Raw genomic sequence first — 21,892 nt, 5'->3', positions numbered from 1 at the left:
AGGTTTCAGTGGAGCATTTCATATGAAGCATTATGTCCGACAAAGTTGTCGGACAAATTTGCTCTCGGCCAATCAGATGCAAGGATTTCAGTGGCTTGAATTAGTTTGTCAGAAAAACATTAGACCAAAACGCTTCATGAAATGCCCCCCCCCCCCCCCCCGAACACTGCAGAACGGAACTTGACGTGCTGTCGATCTCTAAGAGACATCCTGTGATGATATAGACATCATAATGACTGGCCTAATGGTAATGACGATGATCATGTTAGAAATAGTACTAGTAATGGAATGATAATAATCAATATAATGAAATTAAAACAAAAAGTATTTGGGGTTCGACTTATCATGAGTGTATACTGTATGGCGTTTGATGATTTTAGATATAACAATAAGATACAGATTTATCACATTAGTATTTTTTTTTCAGTCTTAAGATTTTATGTTTATACAAGGAAAAAAGAATTTGAAATTCAGTTTCTCGTTAATATATGATATCAGATTTGATCTTATATGATTTGGTATTGTTAACAGATTGTTGTTATTTATCAATGAAAAAGTTATAGTGGAGCTTTTTGGAGAAGAAATTGAGAAGGTGTTAGATGAATCAATGGGTAATGGAGTAAAAGAAAGGTATAGGTAATGTAGGAGGGGAAGGTAGAGAGAGACAGAACAGAGAGAGAGAGGGAGAGAGAGAAAGGTTAAAGAGAAAAAGTAAAGTAAAAGGTGAAGAGATGAAAAAGATAGAATGAGATAAAGTTGTACTATTATGATATAAATGCGTGTTTTGAAAACAAATATTGCATATTTCAATTTGTTCGTGTATCGATGTATTTTTAGTCAATTTGTTTGTGATTATGTAACTGTAATTGAGTATGTTTTTTATTATGTAAAATATATTTACATGTTTTTCTGTATTGTCCTTTGTTTTTGCCATGTGCCTTCTGTTTAATCCAGGACACAACCTAGGCCTTTCATGTTACATTGTTTATTAATAACATAAGAATGTTGAACAACAATAGTGATGACACGACAATAAATGACGTGCGAGGTCCACTCACCAGCATAAGGTATTCGAGCTTCATGATATCCTCATAAGAGACAAACTTTTTGTCCCCAAACTTCTCATCTAACTCCTGCTTCACTCTGTGAAGGAAAAAATACCAAAGAAAGCAGAAAAAAACATGCAGTAAAACCATTTTATTCTGATGAGCGCAAGTTCTTATTCATATAGACTTATATATGTCATATGTTCTCGTATTAAACTTCACTCAATGAAGCGATACAGGGAGACCCTCTGCGTTACAACGAAACGTTGCAGGTCCATGGCGTTACTATAAGTATACAGTAATCACAATCTAAGAAACAAACAAAATGTGAGCTAATACTCCCAAATCCTCGAAATCTTGCTGTTTTTGTGCATTTAAGAATTGAGCATATTTGAAACCTGTGCAGTAGGCCTATTATACATCTCACTGTATGAAATTCTTTCCGTCAACACCGTCATCAACGATATCTACACTGACTTTCATGGAACAGACCACAGACCAGAAGTGCTAAAATTAGAAGAAGACACCCACACTCATGTAATACACCAAGCAATCTGCCAAGCGCAAACCATGAGAGTCAGTAATATTCTCATAGATTTATTGTGCATGAATGTCTAAATGGTTCAAAAGGTAAGCTGTGACAAGAGAGATAAACACAGTGAAAAAAAAGTGGTGAAAACATTGGCATGATATGAAACTGATATCCCCCATCTCTATATTGGTGTATCTTCTGGGCAATGTTATATTCACTAACGTCTCGCTGTCATCAACGTCCACTCAAGAATGAGGTCGTTGTCTTCTTGATCTAAAATCCTACATTACCAAACTTTTTTTTTCAAGATTCAATCAATTTTTAGGCATCTCTTCTTATCGAAGGTTTCTTTTGGCAACGAATAATCTACTCACGGGCTTGTACTGCTCAAAACAACAGCCAATACAAGTATCAGAAAACATGTATTGCAATGGATGTAGACACAATGTAACAAAAGAAAATAAAAAAAAGTTCGGTAGTCAAAATGAAACATATTTCAATTTGAATATATTATTAAACATAGTATTAAAGTAACAACACTCACTTCTCATAGACATGCGGGTATCGGCACAACTGCTGGAGGGTGAAAGCAAGTAGATTGCCAGTTGTTTCTTGACCTTTGTGTTGCAATGCAAAGCATTTCCAGAGAATGAGGAAAAAGGAGAGGCCGCTCATACAATATATATATATATATATATATATATATATATATATATATATATATACATATATATATATATCGACCATTTAAAGTACCAGTGTGTGGCCTTCATTATTTGCATTCAGTGTGAAAAGAAAAGCCAGGTGGACGTACCTAGGTACCTAGCTACGTCCACCTGGCTTTTCTTTTCACACTGTATATATATATATATATATATATATATATATATATATATATATATATATATATATATAATACGATACAAGCTTGGGTGAGTGTAGATATTGAGAAGAGATTTCCCATGCACACACTAATTTGAAGATAATCCTACACCACAAAAACATGGTATGTTTGCTAATGCTGTTTGCAGTTTTTCTTCCAAATCTCCATATGTTTTCTTTTCAATAAATACTGCTTGTTCCTAGACCACTGGTTGCCCCCCCCCCCCCCCCGGCTCCATCATCTACCTAAATAGCCCGGCCTATAGTTAGTTCTAAAGGTTTTACTAAACACAAAAGCGTGGCTAATGCACCGGCCCCCTCGTGGCGGAGGCCTGAAAAAGTAGGCCCTACTGGAAAGTATTTGTGGAATACATTCCCAAAGGAACTAAAAAAGTGCAAATCGTTACAGCAGTTTAGAAACAATTTAGACACACTTTCCGTTTTTAATAGCAACATAGCTTTGTATATTCTGCCGGTATTTTACTCTTTACTTTTTCCCTTCTTCTGCCTGCTTTGATTGTGTACCATTTGTGTTCTATACACTTTGTACCTATATATTTTGAGTTGAGAAAATCTTGTAATTACTTTGGTTCCTATTCCCAGCAAGCCTGAAAGGCTTTAATAGGTCCCCCACAATGAATATGTTATGACTTGAAAATGTAATGATTGTTGTTTTTAATCTGGAAATAAATGAAATGAAATGAAATGAAATGAAAAAAAAAGGAGTATACACAAGACTGGCCTTTTCTAGCTCCAAACTGAAATTGCATCAAGAGCAAAGGCCTTAGATTTTCTTGATCAACTTCTTGTGGTCTTTCCTTAGCACGTACAGCAGCCTCTGTCAGATGCAGCGTACTATATTATGCTGACAGCATTTCAAATACAATCCTTGAAATTGTGTTAACATTATTTACTATTTGATATTTTGACTGATGCTTCACAACATGCTACGTGACTCAAATATATGGGCATTATTTCTTTGTGTTGGTGGATTGACAAATTACTATAGCGTTTGTACCGGAGTGATGCACCCACTGTGGATGCATTCTCCATTTTCAGGAACACCAACACATAGTGCAAACATCTTGATAGTTCTTGGTAGTAGTGAGATGCAGCAGGGAGGTGAGCGCCATACATATGGCTGCAGCAAGTAACCAATAATTAGACAGAATGTCCCAAGCTCTCTTACATAAGTTGATTACAGTCACCACTGGAAAAAGATTAACAGCTGGGGCTACCTGCTATAAATAAGGTGAAAAACTCGTCAATCATTTCCTGCATGCCAAACCCCTGGTTGCTGAGGTTGTCAGAAGCATTCAGGATGTGAGTCAGGATGTCTTTTGGGACGTCTTCTCCCCTCCGACGGGCTGCCATCCTCTCAAGGATGATGTCTCGACCGAAGTTCCGGATGAAACGAGTCGCCTCTCTCACTTCGGTTCGAAAACATGCCGCTTCCTTTGTAGGTACCATCTGAAGATATGGAGTGACAAAGACACGGAGAAGATATTCAAGAAGCCAACCTGATGTCTGCACTTGCCATTGTTGATCTCCTGTATACACCGATTTAATTGAATCAAATTCAGTACTTTATTTCCATCTAACCAAAGGTGATACGCAGATGGATTAAACAAAACATAAATTATGAATACAAAATATGTGTTCTAATGAAGATAAGTAACGAGATAAACAATGCACACTTTTCGGGTGGTGAAAAAACGTAAATACTGTATAGCAAAAGCGACAAAAAGTAAATATTGAGAAAGCCACTGTTAAATCATTGCCACATTTTCCCATAAGATTCCCCAAATTATAGTATATACATAACGAGAGAACTAAAACTCACTTTGCAGTGGTGATAAAAACATTGATATAGTGATGGAAAGAGTGATTTATTGGAAAGCGGAGTTACATGTAGTGAGATGTGGATCACTCGAAAAACAGTACGCCAAAGTCATCATTTTGTAAATTTTATACGATGTCATAAACCCTTGTGAACCGCTTATCTCTGTGCTTTCAATGACGTCACTGTACGTCAGTTTGATGTTCTTTTAATGTAATGAGAGACATTTGCTCTTTGAAAGGGGAATTCCAGTCCAAATATAACTTATTCTCACTGAAACGAGTCAAATATTACGTGTTCAACGGTAAAATTTTGATTAAAATCTGGTTAAAACTAAGGAAGTTATGACATTTTGAAGTTTTGCCAATTTTTCAGGAAACAGTTCTTGAACGGTCAGTATGGAAATGGTAAAGTAAGCAAGTCATCCCCTCACAACTTGCCAGATAGTTTGTGCATAAAATTGTGAAATTTCCAGTTTTTCATTGAAACGCAATTATGCCAGAGGCTCAAATCCTAGTATATCTAACTGATCACTATTCTGAAGTTATTCAACCAGGAATAAGATACAAGTAGTTTAACGTTTCCAGGTTAGCATGCCTGTACAGTGACGGGGGATTAAACTGCACATTACTTGAATATGAAACCGTTCTGAAGCAAATAATTTTCACACAACAATAGATATATAATGCACTCTTACATGAATCCCACAAGAATTGGAACAATCATCCCCCAGCATTCCCACTGATTCCCACTGATCAGGTACTAGCCATCCCCTTTAAACAGAGGGAAACGCCTCAATGAGAGCAACATTGCATTGTTTATCATACTGCAAGAAAGGAATTAAGGGTCGTAAGAGGAACATAAGAGGTGGCGTACATCTCGCTCAAAGCTGTGTATGTTCAGTACATGATTCAACGATGTTACGATGTCCAGCCGTCAACGCCACCTATGTCCGGTCTTCCCTCTCGCCCCTTCACTGCCCTTATAGTCATTCCCAATTTAGCATTGCATTCTACTGTATAGTCCCCTCCATGCAAAATAACGAGTGACCACTCCTTCATTCATATCATGTCTGTAGAGCTGATCCCCTCCAATAAGTGAAGTATCATACAGTATAACTGTTTATCGATACATTCTATGGACTGATGGATACATAAAATAAGTCACTATTCTCCCAACTATTGAGGAGTGCACTAATTCTTTTCTGTCACCCTCCTCCTCCCTTTTCTTATTTGTCTTCATCCTCTTCCTTAAAACTACAGTGAAAATCAGTAGCATTGTTATCGTTATGATAATTATTCAGTGGTATTGCTGCTGTAATTTCCTTTATCTCATAACCCTTCGGTATTCCTATCTCATTGTTCCTTAGTCATCTGAGAGCTTACCCACAGCCAGGGTTTCATAAGTGATGCCATAACTCCATTCAAAACCTTGTAGATAGCTTTCGGAAATGGGCTGTCTTGATCATCGAAAGCATCCAACATCATGGAGAATCCAGCCTGTGTGAGAACATGCAAGGCGAAAAATGGAGGTAAATATGTGTGACAAAGATTGTGATGGTGATAATGACGATGAGGATGATGAAAAAAGTGATATCTCCGCGAAGAAGACTGATAAAGTGCTCCTTCACATGAGCAACATAATAGTGCAATTCGATAAGCGCATACCAAAGGGAGGTTTATATACAGCGTGTCCCAGAAAAAAAAAGAAACCGAGTTTTCTAGCAACTTTTTACTATCGAAATTATACATTTTCTTTTTGAGATATACATCAATGGAAAGATAAACTTTCCTTCTTCATTTGATGTAGTACTCTCTAAAAAAAGAATCGAGTAAAAATATTCACTTTTGAAGGAGAGAATGAAAAAGAGTGAATTTAGATTGAAATTGGAGTGAATTTTGAGTGAAAATGTTCATTTTCACTCGTTTTAGAGTGACCTCAGGGATGACTCCAAAATCTTCGAGTGATCCCTGAGGTCACTCCAAAAGGAGTGAAAGTGAACATTTTCACTCAAAATTCACTCTTTTTTGTATTCACTCCTTCAAGAGTGAATATTTTCACTCGATTTTTTTTTAGAGAGTACATGTACAACTTAATGTTCATCGTTCATGCATGACTGAGTTAAAACAGCGAACGGCAGTGCTGTCAAATTTTCATTTGCACGCGCAAATGATGACTTTAAGTGTTTTTTTAAGACTTTTAACGTTACGTTTTCGAAAAACAAAGTTCATAACCTATAAATATCCACATTTTTCTTTCTTTCGCATGAGACCTTATTCGTCAAATATGAATAACGCACACTTTAGAAAAATGTGGATGAAAATATGCTTCATTTCTACCAATTCTACGGATAGTCGAAAAACAAGCATTCAGCTCTCCCGACTTAGCATTAGACAATGGGCTCACCTGCGCCATAGAATTCACACAAATAATGGCAGTGCTGCAGTGAATGTTGTTCGGGGGGGGGGGGGGGAGGTATTTACAGAGAATGCTGTATAAGACGGAAAGCCCTTTGTTGTCATTTATTCAGAATAAGCTATGAGATTTAACCAATAATTGAAGACTGATTAATATCGCGTGTATTCTCAGGCTGCAGGCAGTCAAATGGCTATATGGGAAATCAACGTTACAACAGCGATACTGTACACATTTTGATGATTTTCTATACCTCAAACTTATCTCACTGTTTTCATTCCTCTCTACAATTCTCTCACGCGTGGTTCACTCTTCATCACTGACAGGGTTTTGAGGTTTTTGAAGGGGACGGTGAATCCGAAAGAGAGGGTACATTACTTTATTAGATTTTGTCACTGAACTTGCGCTTCTAACATGTCATTTATTTTATTTATTATATGTATATATATATATATATATATATATATTTTTTTTTTTTTTTTTGGGGGGGGGGGGACTCGGAGGCCTTTTTCGGTTGGTGACTCCCCTCCCCCTTCAACATTCCGCTGATGAACACCCTTTGCTCCTTGGTTTGCTGCACGGTCAGGCAAGCTCACGATCATGTGCTAATTTACGACCCTATTCCGAACCGTCTGTAATATCCCCTCCCTTCATGTTTGTGTAAATTTATTGAAGCATGAAGGCCATTGTTTGATATCTGCCAAATCGGGCAGGCGTCGGGAAAGCTAACTGCATGGCTTCTGTTTTACTATCCATCTTTCTGGGTAAAATAGAAGCATACTGTAAAAATTAAGCTTTCTCGAGCATGCGTAGATCATTTTTTTTTTTACTCATGAGATGTCATATGAAAGGGAAAAGAATGGATGTTAAGGCTATGATTCTTTTTTTTTTTTCAAAAGATTGCTGAAAAAGCCTGAGAAACCCATTCAAAGTCGCCATTTGCTTGTGCAAATAAAAATTTAGTAGCATTACTATTGTTCTAACTTAGTCATGCATGAATTATGAACAATGAGTTGTGCATCCAGTGAAAGAAGAGAGGTATACCTTTAAATTCATGTACATCTCTTGAAGCAAATATTTGATTATGATCACAAAGAATTGCAATAAAACTCGGCTGTGGTTTTTTTTTTTTCGGACACGCTGTATAATCAGTGTGTTATGCATTTTTAGGATATGTCCCTCAAAGGGGATGGTTAGTAACTGATCAGTGGGAATGCTGGGGGATGATTGTTCCAATTCTTGTGAGATTAATTGATGTGCAGGTCAATGTTTGCAGGTTAGCATGCCTGTACAGTACCGTCACTGTACAGGCATGCTAACCTGGAAACATTAAACTGCACATTACTTGAATATGAGACCACTCTGAAGCAAATCATTTTCACACAACAATTGATATATAATGTACTCTTAAATGAATCCCACAAGGATTGGAACAATCATCCCTCAGCATTCCCACTGATTCCCGCTGATCAGTTACTAGCCACCCCCTTTAATCGAAGTTTCATGATTCAATTTGAATCCATTTGCTTTTATTTGAGCCGAGAAAAAGAGCAATATTCAGTGGATGCCGTTGTACACTCCTGCAACAACAGTCGTGAAACTGACCTGCAGGACAAAAAAAAATTAATTTCAAAAATATGATTGCTTGCTCCAAAGGATTTCTGGGGGAAGGGATTAAAATCATACAGTATTCTGCTCCTTATAAAAGTGCATAAACAAACACACACACACATACACTTTCAGAAACTTTTTTTTCTTCATTTACATCCATATAATAAGCCATTATTACATTGCGTAGGAATACACATTTGGCGATTCTACATGTTGTGCGTAGAGAGTTAATTTTTAGGGCCTATATAGGTATGTGCTGTGCAGTTGTCTTCAGTATTTGTGAGTTTTTATTTGTTTGTTTGTTGTTGGTTTTTTTTTTTTTTGGGGGGGGAGGGGAGGGGGTCAAAAAGACTGATTGGAGATGGGTTGTACAAGAAATGTGTAGGATACGACATTTGTGGTTCTTGAAAGAAAAAAGAACCCAAAAGGAAAAACAAATGACGTTCCCAAAGAGTTCGTTACATACAGTGATTCATTAACTCCAGCCTAAAGAGCTCCCCAACTAGTCCAAGAGCATTAGGTCAAAAAAGGCCTAAACCTGGACATTTTTGGTAACAAGCTGATTTTTTCAGGATAGGTCCAGAAAAATGTCTAGAATAACATACTAAAAGTCCTCATGAATCCTCTTTGAGCGTTTTCCGCAATCCAAGATGGCGTCCAAAATGGCCGCCATTTCCAAAAATTCTTATAACTTTTCAACCAGAGAACCCAAATACAAAATTTAAATGTCTAAATATATGTTTTGAAGCATGAAGAACTCAATAAAACACATATCAAGAGATGCTGATGCACGCAAGTACCGAAATCCAAGATGGCGTCCAAAATGGCCGTCATTTTCTGAAATTCTTATAGCTTTTCAGTCAGGTAACCCAATACGAAATTTAAATGTCTATATATATGTTTTTAAGCATGAAGAACTCAATGAAACACATATCAAGGGATTTTGATGCACGCAAGTACCGAAATCCAAGATGGCGTCCAAAATGGCCGCCGTTTTCTGAAATTGTTATAGCTTTTCAGCCAGGTAATCTAAATACAAAATTTAAGTGTCTAGATATATGTTTTGAAGGATGAAGAACTCAATAGAATACATATTAAGAGATGTTGACACACACAAGTACCGTAATCCAATATGGCAACCAAAATGGCCGCCATTTCCTGAAATTCTTATAACCTTTCAACTAGAGAACCCAATACACAATTTAAGTGTCTTTACAAGTTTCGAAACATGAATAACTCAATAAAATACATATTAAGAGATTTAGACGCACGCATGTACTGATTTTAACGCTCAAGCTCTTCCTAACATGGAAAATGGGGTGCAAAATTTTATCTCACAATTATGTAAATGAATGTCAATATATTTTATACGAAACTTTTTATTTAAAATATAGTTCTTATGTGTAAAGTATACAAATAAAAGCATTTGCATGTTAACCTCAAGGAGTGTGTCCTTGTTACGAGAGAAATATTTCACCAACAGATTTGTTGCTAAGCAGAAAGCCTACTAGAAGGCAATATCTGTTTACCACATGGTCTATTTTCGTCACCTTAAGCACATGAGATGAAAATTTAGCGCTAGCCCCTTTTTATTACCAATGCATTTGATGTCTACCATGAGGTGAGTTCCAGTTGAAACTGTCAGCTATCACTTGAGAAGTAAAAACAATTCTTTGAAAAGTAAAGTTACTGGTACATGGAGGATGGATACTCCTTTACCACACGAGGGACCTTTTTTTCTTTCTTGTTTTTACTCGAAAGTGAAATACATAGTGCAAACGTTTGGTAAGATATTTAATTATTTCCATCAAAGAGTAGGAAATTGGATATAAAATAGTATTCAGGGAAATGGGCAATATGATTATGGAAGGGTGTGGAATGGGGGGGGGGGGTCCCTCCCCCTCCCCCCCCCTCCAACATGAGAGAGATTTTGCATTTTCAGACCTGATATTCAGACATCTGATCAAGGAGCTATGAGCTCCTTGATCTGATGCAAACTATTGGTGAAATATTAGATTTTTGTTTCCATCAAAAAGGAACAAAAAGATATACAATCATAGAAGTGCGCGGTTATAGGGTTGCCTGCTCCCACACAAAGGAAAATTTCGTATTTTCGGACTAGAAATTCACAGAGCTGTTGCATCCATTTGGTGAAATACCCGATATTTTTTTTCTACTTGAAAACGTTAGGAAAAATATATATTCAGGAAAGTGTCGGGGAGGGAGAAGTGTGAGAGGAGAATACTCCTTCCCATACCTCGGAAATTTTTGGATTTTCCAATTTGAAATTCAGAGATTTAGCGCACTCTTTGGTGAAATATCTGAGATTTGTTTTTGTCCTAAAAGTAAGAAAATATGAAGAGTTTGTTCGCAAAACCCGATAAGTCTATATATTTGCCAAATGGAGATATTTGCGATTAAAGGTCAAGAAAAATAAAGAGAATAATGAGAAAATGTTTGCTTCTTTTTACCATAACTTAAAAAATGTACCTTTATGTAGTCACCAATATATCATTTAAAAGGTATTACTTTGTACTTCATTACAGAGACCGTACCTCAAAATCTTCAAAAATGGACTTATCGGTTTTTGCAAACAAACTCTTCATATATACTTATGGAAATATGCGGGGGAGGTGTATGAGGTGATGCACCTTCCCACAAAATGGAGATTCTTTTTTTTTTTGGTTACGAGTTTCATGGTGCGCTCTGTTGGTGAAATACTAGATTTTTGTTTCTATTAAAAAGTGTAAGTAGAATAAAGACTAGAATATTCAAGGCAATGAGCTAGTAGATGATGGGGGGGGGGGGGTCACTTTCGACTGGAGGGAGTTTTGCATTTCGATGATCGTCGTTAAACGGCCTAATGCACCCTTGGTGTTATATAGAGAAAATTATCCATCCTCGAAGAGTAGATAATAATAGTCTCAATATCCCCATCCCCCACCGAAACGAGGGAGCTTTTACACTTGAATAGAAATGAAATAATTATATCATTTACACACATTAATTTTGATGGAATATTTGGGAATTGTTAATCAAAAGGGGAATTTAATATATATTGGGGGAAGTGAGCGGTTGAAGAGTTAGGGCAAATTACCCTTCAATATGAGGGAACTAACTTTTGCATTTTGTAAGTGAAAGATCTAGTGCACACTTTTTGATGACAGATTCGGAAATTTGTTAATCTCAAAAGTGTACAAAGTCTATGGAAAGGGGCCGAGCGAGGGACGTTTAGCATCTTTATGATTGCAACTGAATGACAAAGTGCTAAATGACAAAGTGCAAATACTTCAGGTTGAATACTTGGAAAATAATGATTGTACAGGCCACCACCTTCCCCAAGGAGGGGGGGGGGGGGTGCATCCAACCCAACCTATACCTGTTTTGTGCACATTTAAGGGAAAGATTCCACTGGACCTTCTGAGTTGTTGAATCTCGAACATTATGTTGAATTTCTTTGTCTCTTGAAATAGGCTAAAAACAGCAATTTTTGATAAACAAACGGCAGCCATTTTGGGCAACATTTTGTTTTCGGGAAGAACTCACGTGGTTTTATTTGTACTCATGTGCCTCATGATCTGTAAATAAGTATTTCGTTGGGTTCCTTATGTCTTAAAATATATGTATACATTTAAGTGCGTATCGCAATTACCGGTACATAGGTGCAGGGTTATGAGAAAAAACAGGAAATGGCAGCCATTTTGGACACCATTTTGGATTTCTGAAAGTGCTCAAGTGCTTTATTTGTGTTTCAAAATCTCTGAATAAGTATTATATTTCGTTCCTTGAGACTCAAAACGTATATTTCGACATTCCAAGTGTGTACAGTTGAAATCTACTGGCAAAATTATGAAAAAAAAAATCAGGAAATGGCGGCCATTTTGGACGCCATCTTGGATTACGGTACTTGTGAGCTTCAACAACTCTTAATATGTACTTTATTGAGTTCTTCATCCTTCAAAAGATATATGTAGACATTTAAATTTTGTATTTAGGCTACCTGGCTGAAAAGTTATAAGAATTTCAGAAAATGGCGGCCATTTTGGACGCCATCTTGGATTTCGGTACTTGCATGCATCAACATCTCTTGATATGTATTTCATTGAGTTCTTCATGCTTTAAAACATATATTTAGACATTCAAATTTTGTATTTGGGTTCTCTGGTTGAAAAGTTACAAGAATTTCTGGAAATGGCGGCCATTTTGGACGCCATCTTGGATTGCGGAAAATGCTCAAGGAGGATTTATGAGGACTTTTGGTATGTTATTCTAGACATTTTTCTGGACTTATCCTGAAAAAATCAGCTTGTTACCAAAAATGTCCAGGTTAAAGCTAATACTCTTGGACTAAACCCTTGTTCAGGTTTTGCTAAATTTTCAGTCATTTAGTGCTAGTATGCTTACCCTTGCTATCCCATCAAGAGTGACATTGTTGAACTTGTCCAACATACATACTTCCTGTTGGCCATCAGCAACGGGAATAAGACTCTGAATGAAAACGTCTGCACTTGTGTTGAATTCCTCGATCAGACCCATTAAGTACCTGGCAGCATGAGAAAGCAACAGAGACACAAAATGTATAGTGCGTATCAAAAAAAAAAACACATCAAGATTTGATTTCAAATTTTTGAAGATTATTTCAACTTTACACCAAAGTGAGTAGCAACATCTTAAAACCACATATCTCCTCTTTCCAATGATATTTTAATATTACTCATACACGGTCATGGATGGCTGAGTAATCATTCTTTTGGGACAATGGGTCAAATTGGACGTGGGACAAAGTTTAGAAACTGCAAGAATCTATGCACTTTATTAGAAATTAACTTAATAAATGGAATAATGAAATGAAAAATCGCAACTTACCATTGTCTTCTTTCGGATATCTCTTTTTAACATTACATCTCATGCCCCTCAACATGGCCACCATTCCTTTTCACACAGAGATTAGCTCTTTTCTCCATCTCACGCACAACCCTGCGAATCACTGGGGATTGGAGGCGTAGAGCTTCAAACTCATCAGTGATTCTTTGTCTCAGAGTTGCAATGTCAGGTGGAGGGGTAATGAACACTTTACTCTTGAGATAACCCCAAAGAAAAAAGTCACAACAAGTCAGATCCGAAGATCGTGGTGGCCACTCCACATCATAATACAAGGCAATCACCCGATTTCCAAATACCTCAGCCAATCTGTTTCTTACTAGTCGATGGGCTGGTGCGCCATTTCGTGCCCACCATAGGCGTCTGAACACACCCCTTTTCTGCACAGGAAAATTTTCCATTAATTCAGGAATCACATGTTCATTTTAAATGTGTAAGTATCCATTTCCGTTCATGTTGTTTTCGAAGGAGAAGGGCCCTAGGAGCAAACCGTTTCCACAAAGTCCAGTCCAGACATTCAGCGTTCAAAAAAAAAAAGAAAAAAAAAAGAAAAGGAGAATTGAAAAGGATTTATGCTGGTCTTACTAACTGAAACTTGGTCCCAAGTCCAATTTGACTCATTGTCCAAAAAGAATGATTACTCAGCCATCGATGACCGTGTAAGAATAAATGAGAAATCATTGGAAAGAAGAGATATGTGGCTTTAAGATGTTGCTACTCACTTTGGTGTAAATTTAACAAAATCTTCACAAATTTGAAATTAATTCTTGTTGCGTTTTTTTTTTTTGTTGATACGCACTGTATATGTACTTGTAGGTGTTCACCAATACATGATTTGAGTAACCAGCAAGTCTGTCATGAAGTCAATTTGGCACAAAGTGAACTGTGAACACAAATTTACATACCGGTACAAACATTTCCAACAAATTGTCATATTTTCCTCAAACTGATTTGTTCGCACGGTCGAAATTTTTAATGATGTCTTTTTGTTTTTGCATTGGCTGGGAAAATGTTATCACGAAAATATCCCTTTATCCCATAAAGTGTGTTATGATTTTCTAGATATATCTAATCCTGAAACTATATTTCTGGACCACACATACAACGAAGAAGTTATTGATATCGTTCATAATTTGAATGAAGGGAAGAGCCCAGATTGTGATGGAATCAATAATTATTTGTTTGTTTGTTATTTGTTTATTTTTTACACGATTAATGTATTTACGAATTTGTAATTTGGATCGAGGGAAAATCACAAAACCACCCATGCTTTACTTACCTTTGTGGAGAAGATTACTCATGCACTCGATACATTTTCGCATATAATAGGCATCTTCCTGGACTTTTCCAAGGCTTTTGATACGATTTATCACGATATACTTCTCTCTTAAGTATCCCATTATAATCATGATAACATATGGCACACGTGGTAAAGCCTTGCAATGGTTCACTAGTTATTTTTCGAAGAGATATTTTTCGAACAGATTTCAATGTACACGTAAACGGTTTTGATTCTCCGATGAGGAAAATTGAATGTGGCGTTCCACAATGAAGTTTGTTAGGCCCACTGTTATTCATAGTTTAAATTAATGATTTTTTAAAAGATCTTCAGATTTATTATTGTTTTTTTAGCAATTCCTCAGATAGATTTCCAGGTAATGTTGTATTTGACATTACTCCCTTTTTGTTTTTTTAGCAATTCCTCAGATAGATTTCCAGGTAATGTTGTATTTGACATTACTCCCTTAGAAGAGGTTTCGTCTATTACTTAGGTGTTTGCGTCGAGAACAAGCGGTAATGGAAGTGTCATATAAATAATATTTCTAATGTAATCGCACGTAACATAATTATGTATAATGAATAAATTGAAATATTACTCCCTTTCTTCTGCTCTGATAACGCTTTATTCAAGTTTGGTATAACTGTATTTGAATTATGGAATTCTTGCTTGGGGGAATACATATTTGATATTGCTAGACAAAATTTTTGTTTTGCAAAAGATATGGTGCTAAGAATTGTCCTTAACCTTCATGTTCGAGCATGATATATTGATGGGTTGTTCCCTGAAGATAAAATCCTGAAAATAAAAGCGTTGTATTTATTTCAGTTTGGTAAATTTATATTTAATTACAACGGCAACCACCTACCCAAAATATTTCAATCTTTATTTCACCCTAACAGCCACGTACATAACTATCCCACGAGACAATGCAAAGAATTTCATTTTCCCTTATTGAGAACAATACACACTCAAAATACATTTGTTAATACTGGACCCAGATTTTAGAATACCTTAGATAATAATTTAATAGAATTTGTTAAGTTAATTACATTCAAATCTAAACTTAAAAATATTTGATTTCCATATACGTGTATACCAGTTAATTCAGTTTATCAAAAATCCCCATGTTTCACTTGTCCTTGAGATTTTGTAGCGTGTCCACAGACCTTTACCATTCCTTTCCTTTTCCTTTTCTTTCTCCAATTTTCCCTGCTCCTCTTTCCTCGTTCTTCTTTGCCCAGCAACTGTGTGTGTGTATTTTCTTCATTTCTGTTTTTCATTGTTTTTTTATTGTTATTGTTGTTGTCGTTATTGTTTTTATGTGGCCGCGTGTATGTATTCTTTATTGGCCACATTTTCCTGGCATACCGTACACGGCCAAGTATAGTGTGTGCCATGTTATATATTTGTTATATGTTTGCATTCTAAAATCATAGTAGCAGTATTGTTTGCAATATGTGCATCCTATATCAACGAGCAAATTTACAATAAACAGTTTGATAAATGGTACATAGATGAATTTGTTATGAATATATTTTATTGGTATAAAGAATTGGTCCTTTCGTCGTTTTGTTTCCAGTGTTCCACGTCTTAGAAGCTTGGATTTTTAGTGTAACACTGTTTTCCATCGTTATGATTACTTGTTTTTTGTTACCATACCAAAGTGTGCGTTGTTTCTTTTTTATGACATCATTCGTGCATATACTTTATTTTGTTTTTAGAAAAAGAAACTACCGCTATCAGACGAATGAAAGACGAATCGATAATACTTGTACCGCTTTAAATCGTGTTCTCTTTTTCTTTTTTGATGATGGAAATAAACAAAGTATTGACCTGAGAAAAAAAAAACCAATGATAATGGCTGCATTCATTCTATTTTCGTGAATAATTGCATCTCATGCTCCTTAAAAAAGCATCCAAATATTGATCGAAATCTCTCTCTCTCTCTTTTTGTCCAAAACAGTGAAAAAAAGAATAAATAAAAATCAAGCCTTGTGACAGTGTACGTACTTTCTGTGGAATGCAGGATTAAGCAGTGCACGCTTCTTCTCGTACTTGCTATGGTCCAGCTCAGAGACTAGCCCAGTGCCACCGAATCTCTCACCAAACACGAACTGCATATTTTTGTAGTCTTGCGGCGACTTCGTATGCAGGCTATTGGTCAAAAGGTCCTGCAGGCATGGCAGGGAAGGGAAATGATTCAAACCATCAAAAATCGACAGGTCACATTTGGCAACTCGCATGCATCCCATTATTACAGACCTGACATTCTAGATCCCATAAAAGGTACCATTTCTCACCCTTTCTATATGAATGAAAAAAAATAAAGCCAACATATTAACTGTTGCCACTCCTAGAACCTTTTGCCAATGTTAAATTGAAAAACTCAAAATATTTTGCCAATGTTAAATTAAAAAAACCTCAAAATACCAACTTTAACATTTTGAGGACTGAAATTAACTTTTAGAGTAATAACAATTTATCATTATTTTTAAAGAGAATTAAACATTTAGAGTTAAAATGATTTAACATTAATCTTTAGAGTGCATGGAAAACATGGTACGAGTGTCCTATGTGTAGTCCCTCCTCACAAAAAAAGGGGGGGGGGGTCACAATAAGTGTATCACAGAATGCATAGATTAAAAGTACTTCTAGATGCACTCTAAAAGAAGCCGTTAAACTATAGTCACTTCACACAAAACAAACAAACAAACAAACAAACAAACATTCATTACAGAGCGCTTCATAGTGAGCCGTAAGGAGCTTTACAATCATAAAAGGTAATGATAGTCTTGATTGTCCAGGGGTATTGATACATCTCTGACAGAGATTTCATATCTAATTCTAAAGATACTTTACCGTTTCGTTAGATTTTACTTTAGCATGTCAATTTTAACCTAGAGAGAAAGTTCACTGTGAGCACACATAAATGCAATTTGTGCGTCACATTATTCACCTAACTTTTCGTTCTAAAGGGTTGTACTTTATAGGGAAGTGCATTGAGGATTTTTGAATTGGTACATTATACTCACGGGAAATAACATTCTTTTTTTTTACCTGACATACCCATATTTTATGAGCCTGTATACATAATTATGAAAGAGAATCAGCTATCACCTCAGAGTAAATATCACTACAGACAGACACACAAGACTTATGGCCCTTCGAAGAGGCAATTGCGATGCATCCCAATGAAAAATAAAATGTACAGCTGCACTACCAAAAAGCATTTGGCTTGTCCCATCAGGGTACTACACTTCTAAATATCATTTCATGACTTCTTCATAAAATATTACAAAGTATACACCCTGAAATCATGTGACCATTATTACCTTAACAAATTTAGAGTCCACGGTGAAAATGAGAACACGATGCAGGACTTGCAATTTATGAAGCATGCCGTACTTCTTATACCTGATTGATAAAAAAAGGAAAATAACAAGAGAAGGGAAATGCATTTCATTCTTGTTAGAAGTCACAGAATTTCAAACAATCACTAAGTATAGATACTTCCTGCGTAATTTCCCCCCCCCCCTGATACTTTATACGTTTGCTCATAGAGTGTTGTGTTGTGAAATATCACCACTAAACCACTGATATTGAAGGCAGAAAGAAGGCAATGATGCATACAGACACGTGGGACGACCCTGGGACGACCCTGGGACGACCCTGACCGCTTCAAACTGGTAACGTAACGACATTTATAATTTTGAAGGAGGTACAGCATGTTTATTATGTAACCGCGAATCACACCATCCGTCATGGCAGCACAAATAAGAAATGAAGATTGAAAATCTCACCGACTTGCGTTCTCTTATTAGCCCTTAGAGCTCCATTATTTCATTTTTTTCTTTGATTAAAAAAAGAATAGAAGAAAAGTATCGCATTAGAGTAGCATTTCGCACTGACTTTATGTCAGATAGACCATGTAAGATGGCATTATAGCGTCTGACGATGCTCTTTCCTCATAAGGCTATCATGCGAAGGAGAAAAACATTTGTGCTTGTATAATTCCCTATTTATGAAAACAAGCACACACACACACACACACACACAAGGCCAAGCACATAACACACACACAGTCAAACACACAACACACACACGCGTATACACACACATGACCTCCCTGCGCTTATATTGGTAGCATATCTGTATATATATATATATATATATATATATATATATACATACAATTACACAATTATCACATCTTTATCATATTATATATTCATATTTGTGTATCTTATACCTAGGACATAATGAAGGCTTACATATCATATACCAGCTTTCCAATGGCATCCTCTTCCAAGCGTTCTTTTAGCATGGCTTCATTGCCGAAAATAAAGCTATAAGACGAAAGCAAGAAATAGAGAAGTCAAACTCACACGGTGAATATCTCAGTTTAATGATGTCTACATTCAAGCTGTAACTTATAATCCAAATAAGTGTTACTGTAAACGAAAATGTTAGGTTTACTGCTGGGAGAAATTAATTTCCTCTGAGTGTGTGGAAGTAAAGGTAAAATATGTCAGAGTTTCCTAGGCTCTTAAAACGTTCAAGGTACTGAGGTATATGCCCAGTTCTGATGTCACGCAAAGATTCAGACGCTGGCCTCACACTTTTAAGTCTTAGTTATGATAACCTTCATGCGTGAAAAGGTCAATTTTGATATTAAAGGCATAGGTCCACTAGTTCCTTCAGTTCTGAGGCAAATTCAACCAATTAATTATTGTAACTTGTAACACCTTGAAGCCATGCAAATTTAGTGTGCCCTCTATTTTTTTTTCAATGTCAGAGTGCTAAGCTTCCTGTGGCTATTTAATGTGTAGATTGCAGATGAACAGATGACTTATATTTGGGTCATTTTGTAGCTTTACCGTGATGCTGAAGGAGAAGATGAGAGCACTGGAGTTTACAGGTGGCACACAAATATCATTAGAACTTGAAGGACAGATGAGCTACATATAAAAAGCTGTTTCATGGATAATACAACATCTAACAGTATAAGGATGATGCTTCAGCAGAATACATCAACACATTACTCTAATCTATACTGAAAAGCTTTAGCTTTCCACAAACATACCAACAAAAACATTGACGATTATTCTCTGCGCTGGAGGTAAAAGGAAAACTATCATTGCACAATGGATTCTCTTAACATAAATTATCATAATTATAAAGTCTGATAACTCGTTTCCAGCCCATATAAAGTTGTAATACAGACACAAACAGTCCCATGTAAGGGAATCCGTATACCAGAACATTAAAGAAAATCAACTTCTCGATCAGCTGCAATAAATAATTATCATAAGTCTATGTACTTTTGTAGACTGTTCTGTTTCTTACCTTGACCTTTGTGGGCCGGGAATGTGGCGATATTTGACGTGGGTGTATTTGATGTACAGAAGGTACGCTGCGAACAGGGTTACAACACTCGCAATGACCACCAACATGGCATAGGTAATCACTGCCAATACTAGACTGTCATAGAAGGCCATCACTGCTCTGTGGCTTTTATAGTCAGAATACTAATTGACTGTGCTGTTGGCCTGGATAGCTGAAACAATTAAAATCAAATGTTTTTAACAGCTTATTATCAAATCGTACAAAAATATCCAAATGTAGATAATGTGAAATAAGATTAGTGTTCTGTTAAAAATAGATTTTCTGCAAGGTTCTGCACTAGGCCCCTCCTTTTTTTTTTCTTTTTTGTGATAGATCTCTTTGTAAATAATTTGCAAACACGTGATTTTTATTTTCTCATGAATGATGACACAAATTGTTTTTGAATTCTTTCCCAGGTCAGGATGTCCATGAATTTAATCAAATGATTAAATCATAAGTAGAGAAAGTGTGTGTTTGGTTTGCCGCATATCGCTAGATATTAAACACACTCAGACAAAATATATGATATTTAAGAAAAAGACAATAGAAGAAATTATGTTACCTAAGGATACATTTATGATAATGTAATATAATATTACATACTATCTGAGTAAAATCTTATTCCAGCAACTGTGATAAAAAAAAATCAATTTCTAAAAAAGAAATCTGAGAAATGGAATGAGAACACAGACATAATTAGATAAACATAGAAAATGCAAGAAATTCCAAAAAAGAGAAAAAATGACAAAACATTTGTATAAGGATTATTTCTTTGTGCATGAAATCATATAAAGGGTAAATCATACACAGGGACGAGCTTAAGATCTGGCGTTCTGCACATGCGCGAGGCATTTGCTTCCTTTGTCCAACTTGGAAGGTGTCGTTTTTTTAAATAACAGCGTTAGCGTCTTATAGATTTAAAGATCGATGCTATGATCTCACGTGAAGAACACATGAGACTAAATCCCATTTCCATAAGCAATCAGCGTGGCACGTCTATAGTACATAGCCTTTAGTAATATAGTACCTTTTCAAGGGTGCTGTTCGTTATTCCGAAGGCTCGTTAATCCGAATCACACAAATTCCCTATACCTAGAGGTTCGTCAATCCGAAAATGAAAAAAAAAAAAGGTTCGTTAATCCGAACATTTTTTGGCGTTATTCCGAAGGTTCGTTATTCCGAAGATTCGTTGATCCGATCATGAAATAGGGGCCGTAACGAATCTTCGGATTGACGAGCTTTGAACATTTGTGGCGTTATTCCGAAGGTAATCACACAACTATATAAATGAGGTATCGCTGTTTTGCTGATCTTGATGGTTAATTCCAAAACGTCCCTAAAATCTTCATCATTAAGAGATCGGAAAGCAAAACTGCCTGTCTTTGTCATAATAGCAGTAAGAATAAAGTATAAAATATGGAGTGTGCTCCTGGATGGGAAAAAAAAAACCCATGTACATGGCATATGGAGAGCGGGACCAGACACAGGGATGTGAAGATAAATTTACAGCTGAACATCAACACAATTAAGTGCATGCATGACAAGCTAGGCCATAAACGTGAAACTATAGATATTCATATTATAGAGTTATTAAAGCTCCGGTCACACAGCACTCCACGTCTAAATCACGTAATAAAAGTTATGAAAATCTGGTGGACGTGGCCGTCAGTGGTAATTTTTTGGTTTCGCCGTGCTTTGTATGGGGTATGGCCGTTGGCGGCTGTTCCACTGCTGAAGCACTGCCTAAGCACGGCTAACCACGTCCAGCCACGTGTGTGTACGCGGAAAAATCCATTTGTCAGCGATAAGCCGCTAAACACACGCTATTTCCCGTGATACCAACGCGTAACACGCGTCAAATGACCGTGCTCTGCCCGTGACAGACCGCTAAACTTTCGCGTCTTTACCGCGTCTCCCCAAGTTTTAATCACTGCCGGATCACTGATCATAATAATAATAATAATAATAATTGCATTTATATGGCGCTTCATACTGACGTTTCTAAGCGCACTTTGCTA

At 36.4% G+C, this 21,892-nt stretch overlaps 1 protein-coding gene across 1 annotated transcript; it reads right to left on the bottom strand.

Moving 5' to 3' along the window:
- Positions 1–1,058: 1,058 nt before the first annotated feature.
- Positions 1,059–19,987, bottom strand: LOC139714935 (cholesterol 24-hydroxylase-like; the record flags this gene model as incomplete). The annotated part of the gene is made up of 9 exons (XM_071626585.1): positions 19,836–19,987; positions 18,761–18,835; positions 17,822–17,903; positions 16,500–16,660; positions 12,731–12,869; positions 5,686–5,799; positions 3,699–3,930; positions 2,123–2,195; positions 1,059–1,143 (listed from the first exon to the last, which is right to left on the bottom strand). Coding segments are annotated over exons 1-9 (1,113 nt in total), but the record flags the coding sequence as incomplete, so codon positions are not given.
- Between the last annotated feature and the right edge of the window lie 1,905 nt (positions 19,988–21,892).

This window comes from Diadema antillarum, unplaced genomic scaffold, assembly GCF_040938485.1.
Source record: "Diadema antillarum isolate AM-2024a unplaced genomic scaffold, OU_Dant_1.0 seq00002539_RagTag, whole genome shotgun sequence".
Lineage (NCBI taxonomy): Eukaryota > Metazoa > Echinodermata > Echinoidea > Diadematoida > Diadematidae > Diadema > Diadema antillarum.
Note: the sequence above shows the minus strand (reverse complement) of the source record. Positions and strands in the feature narration are given on the sequence as shown.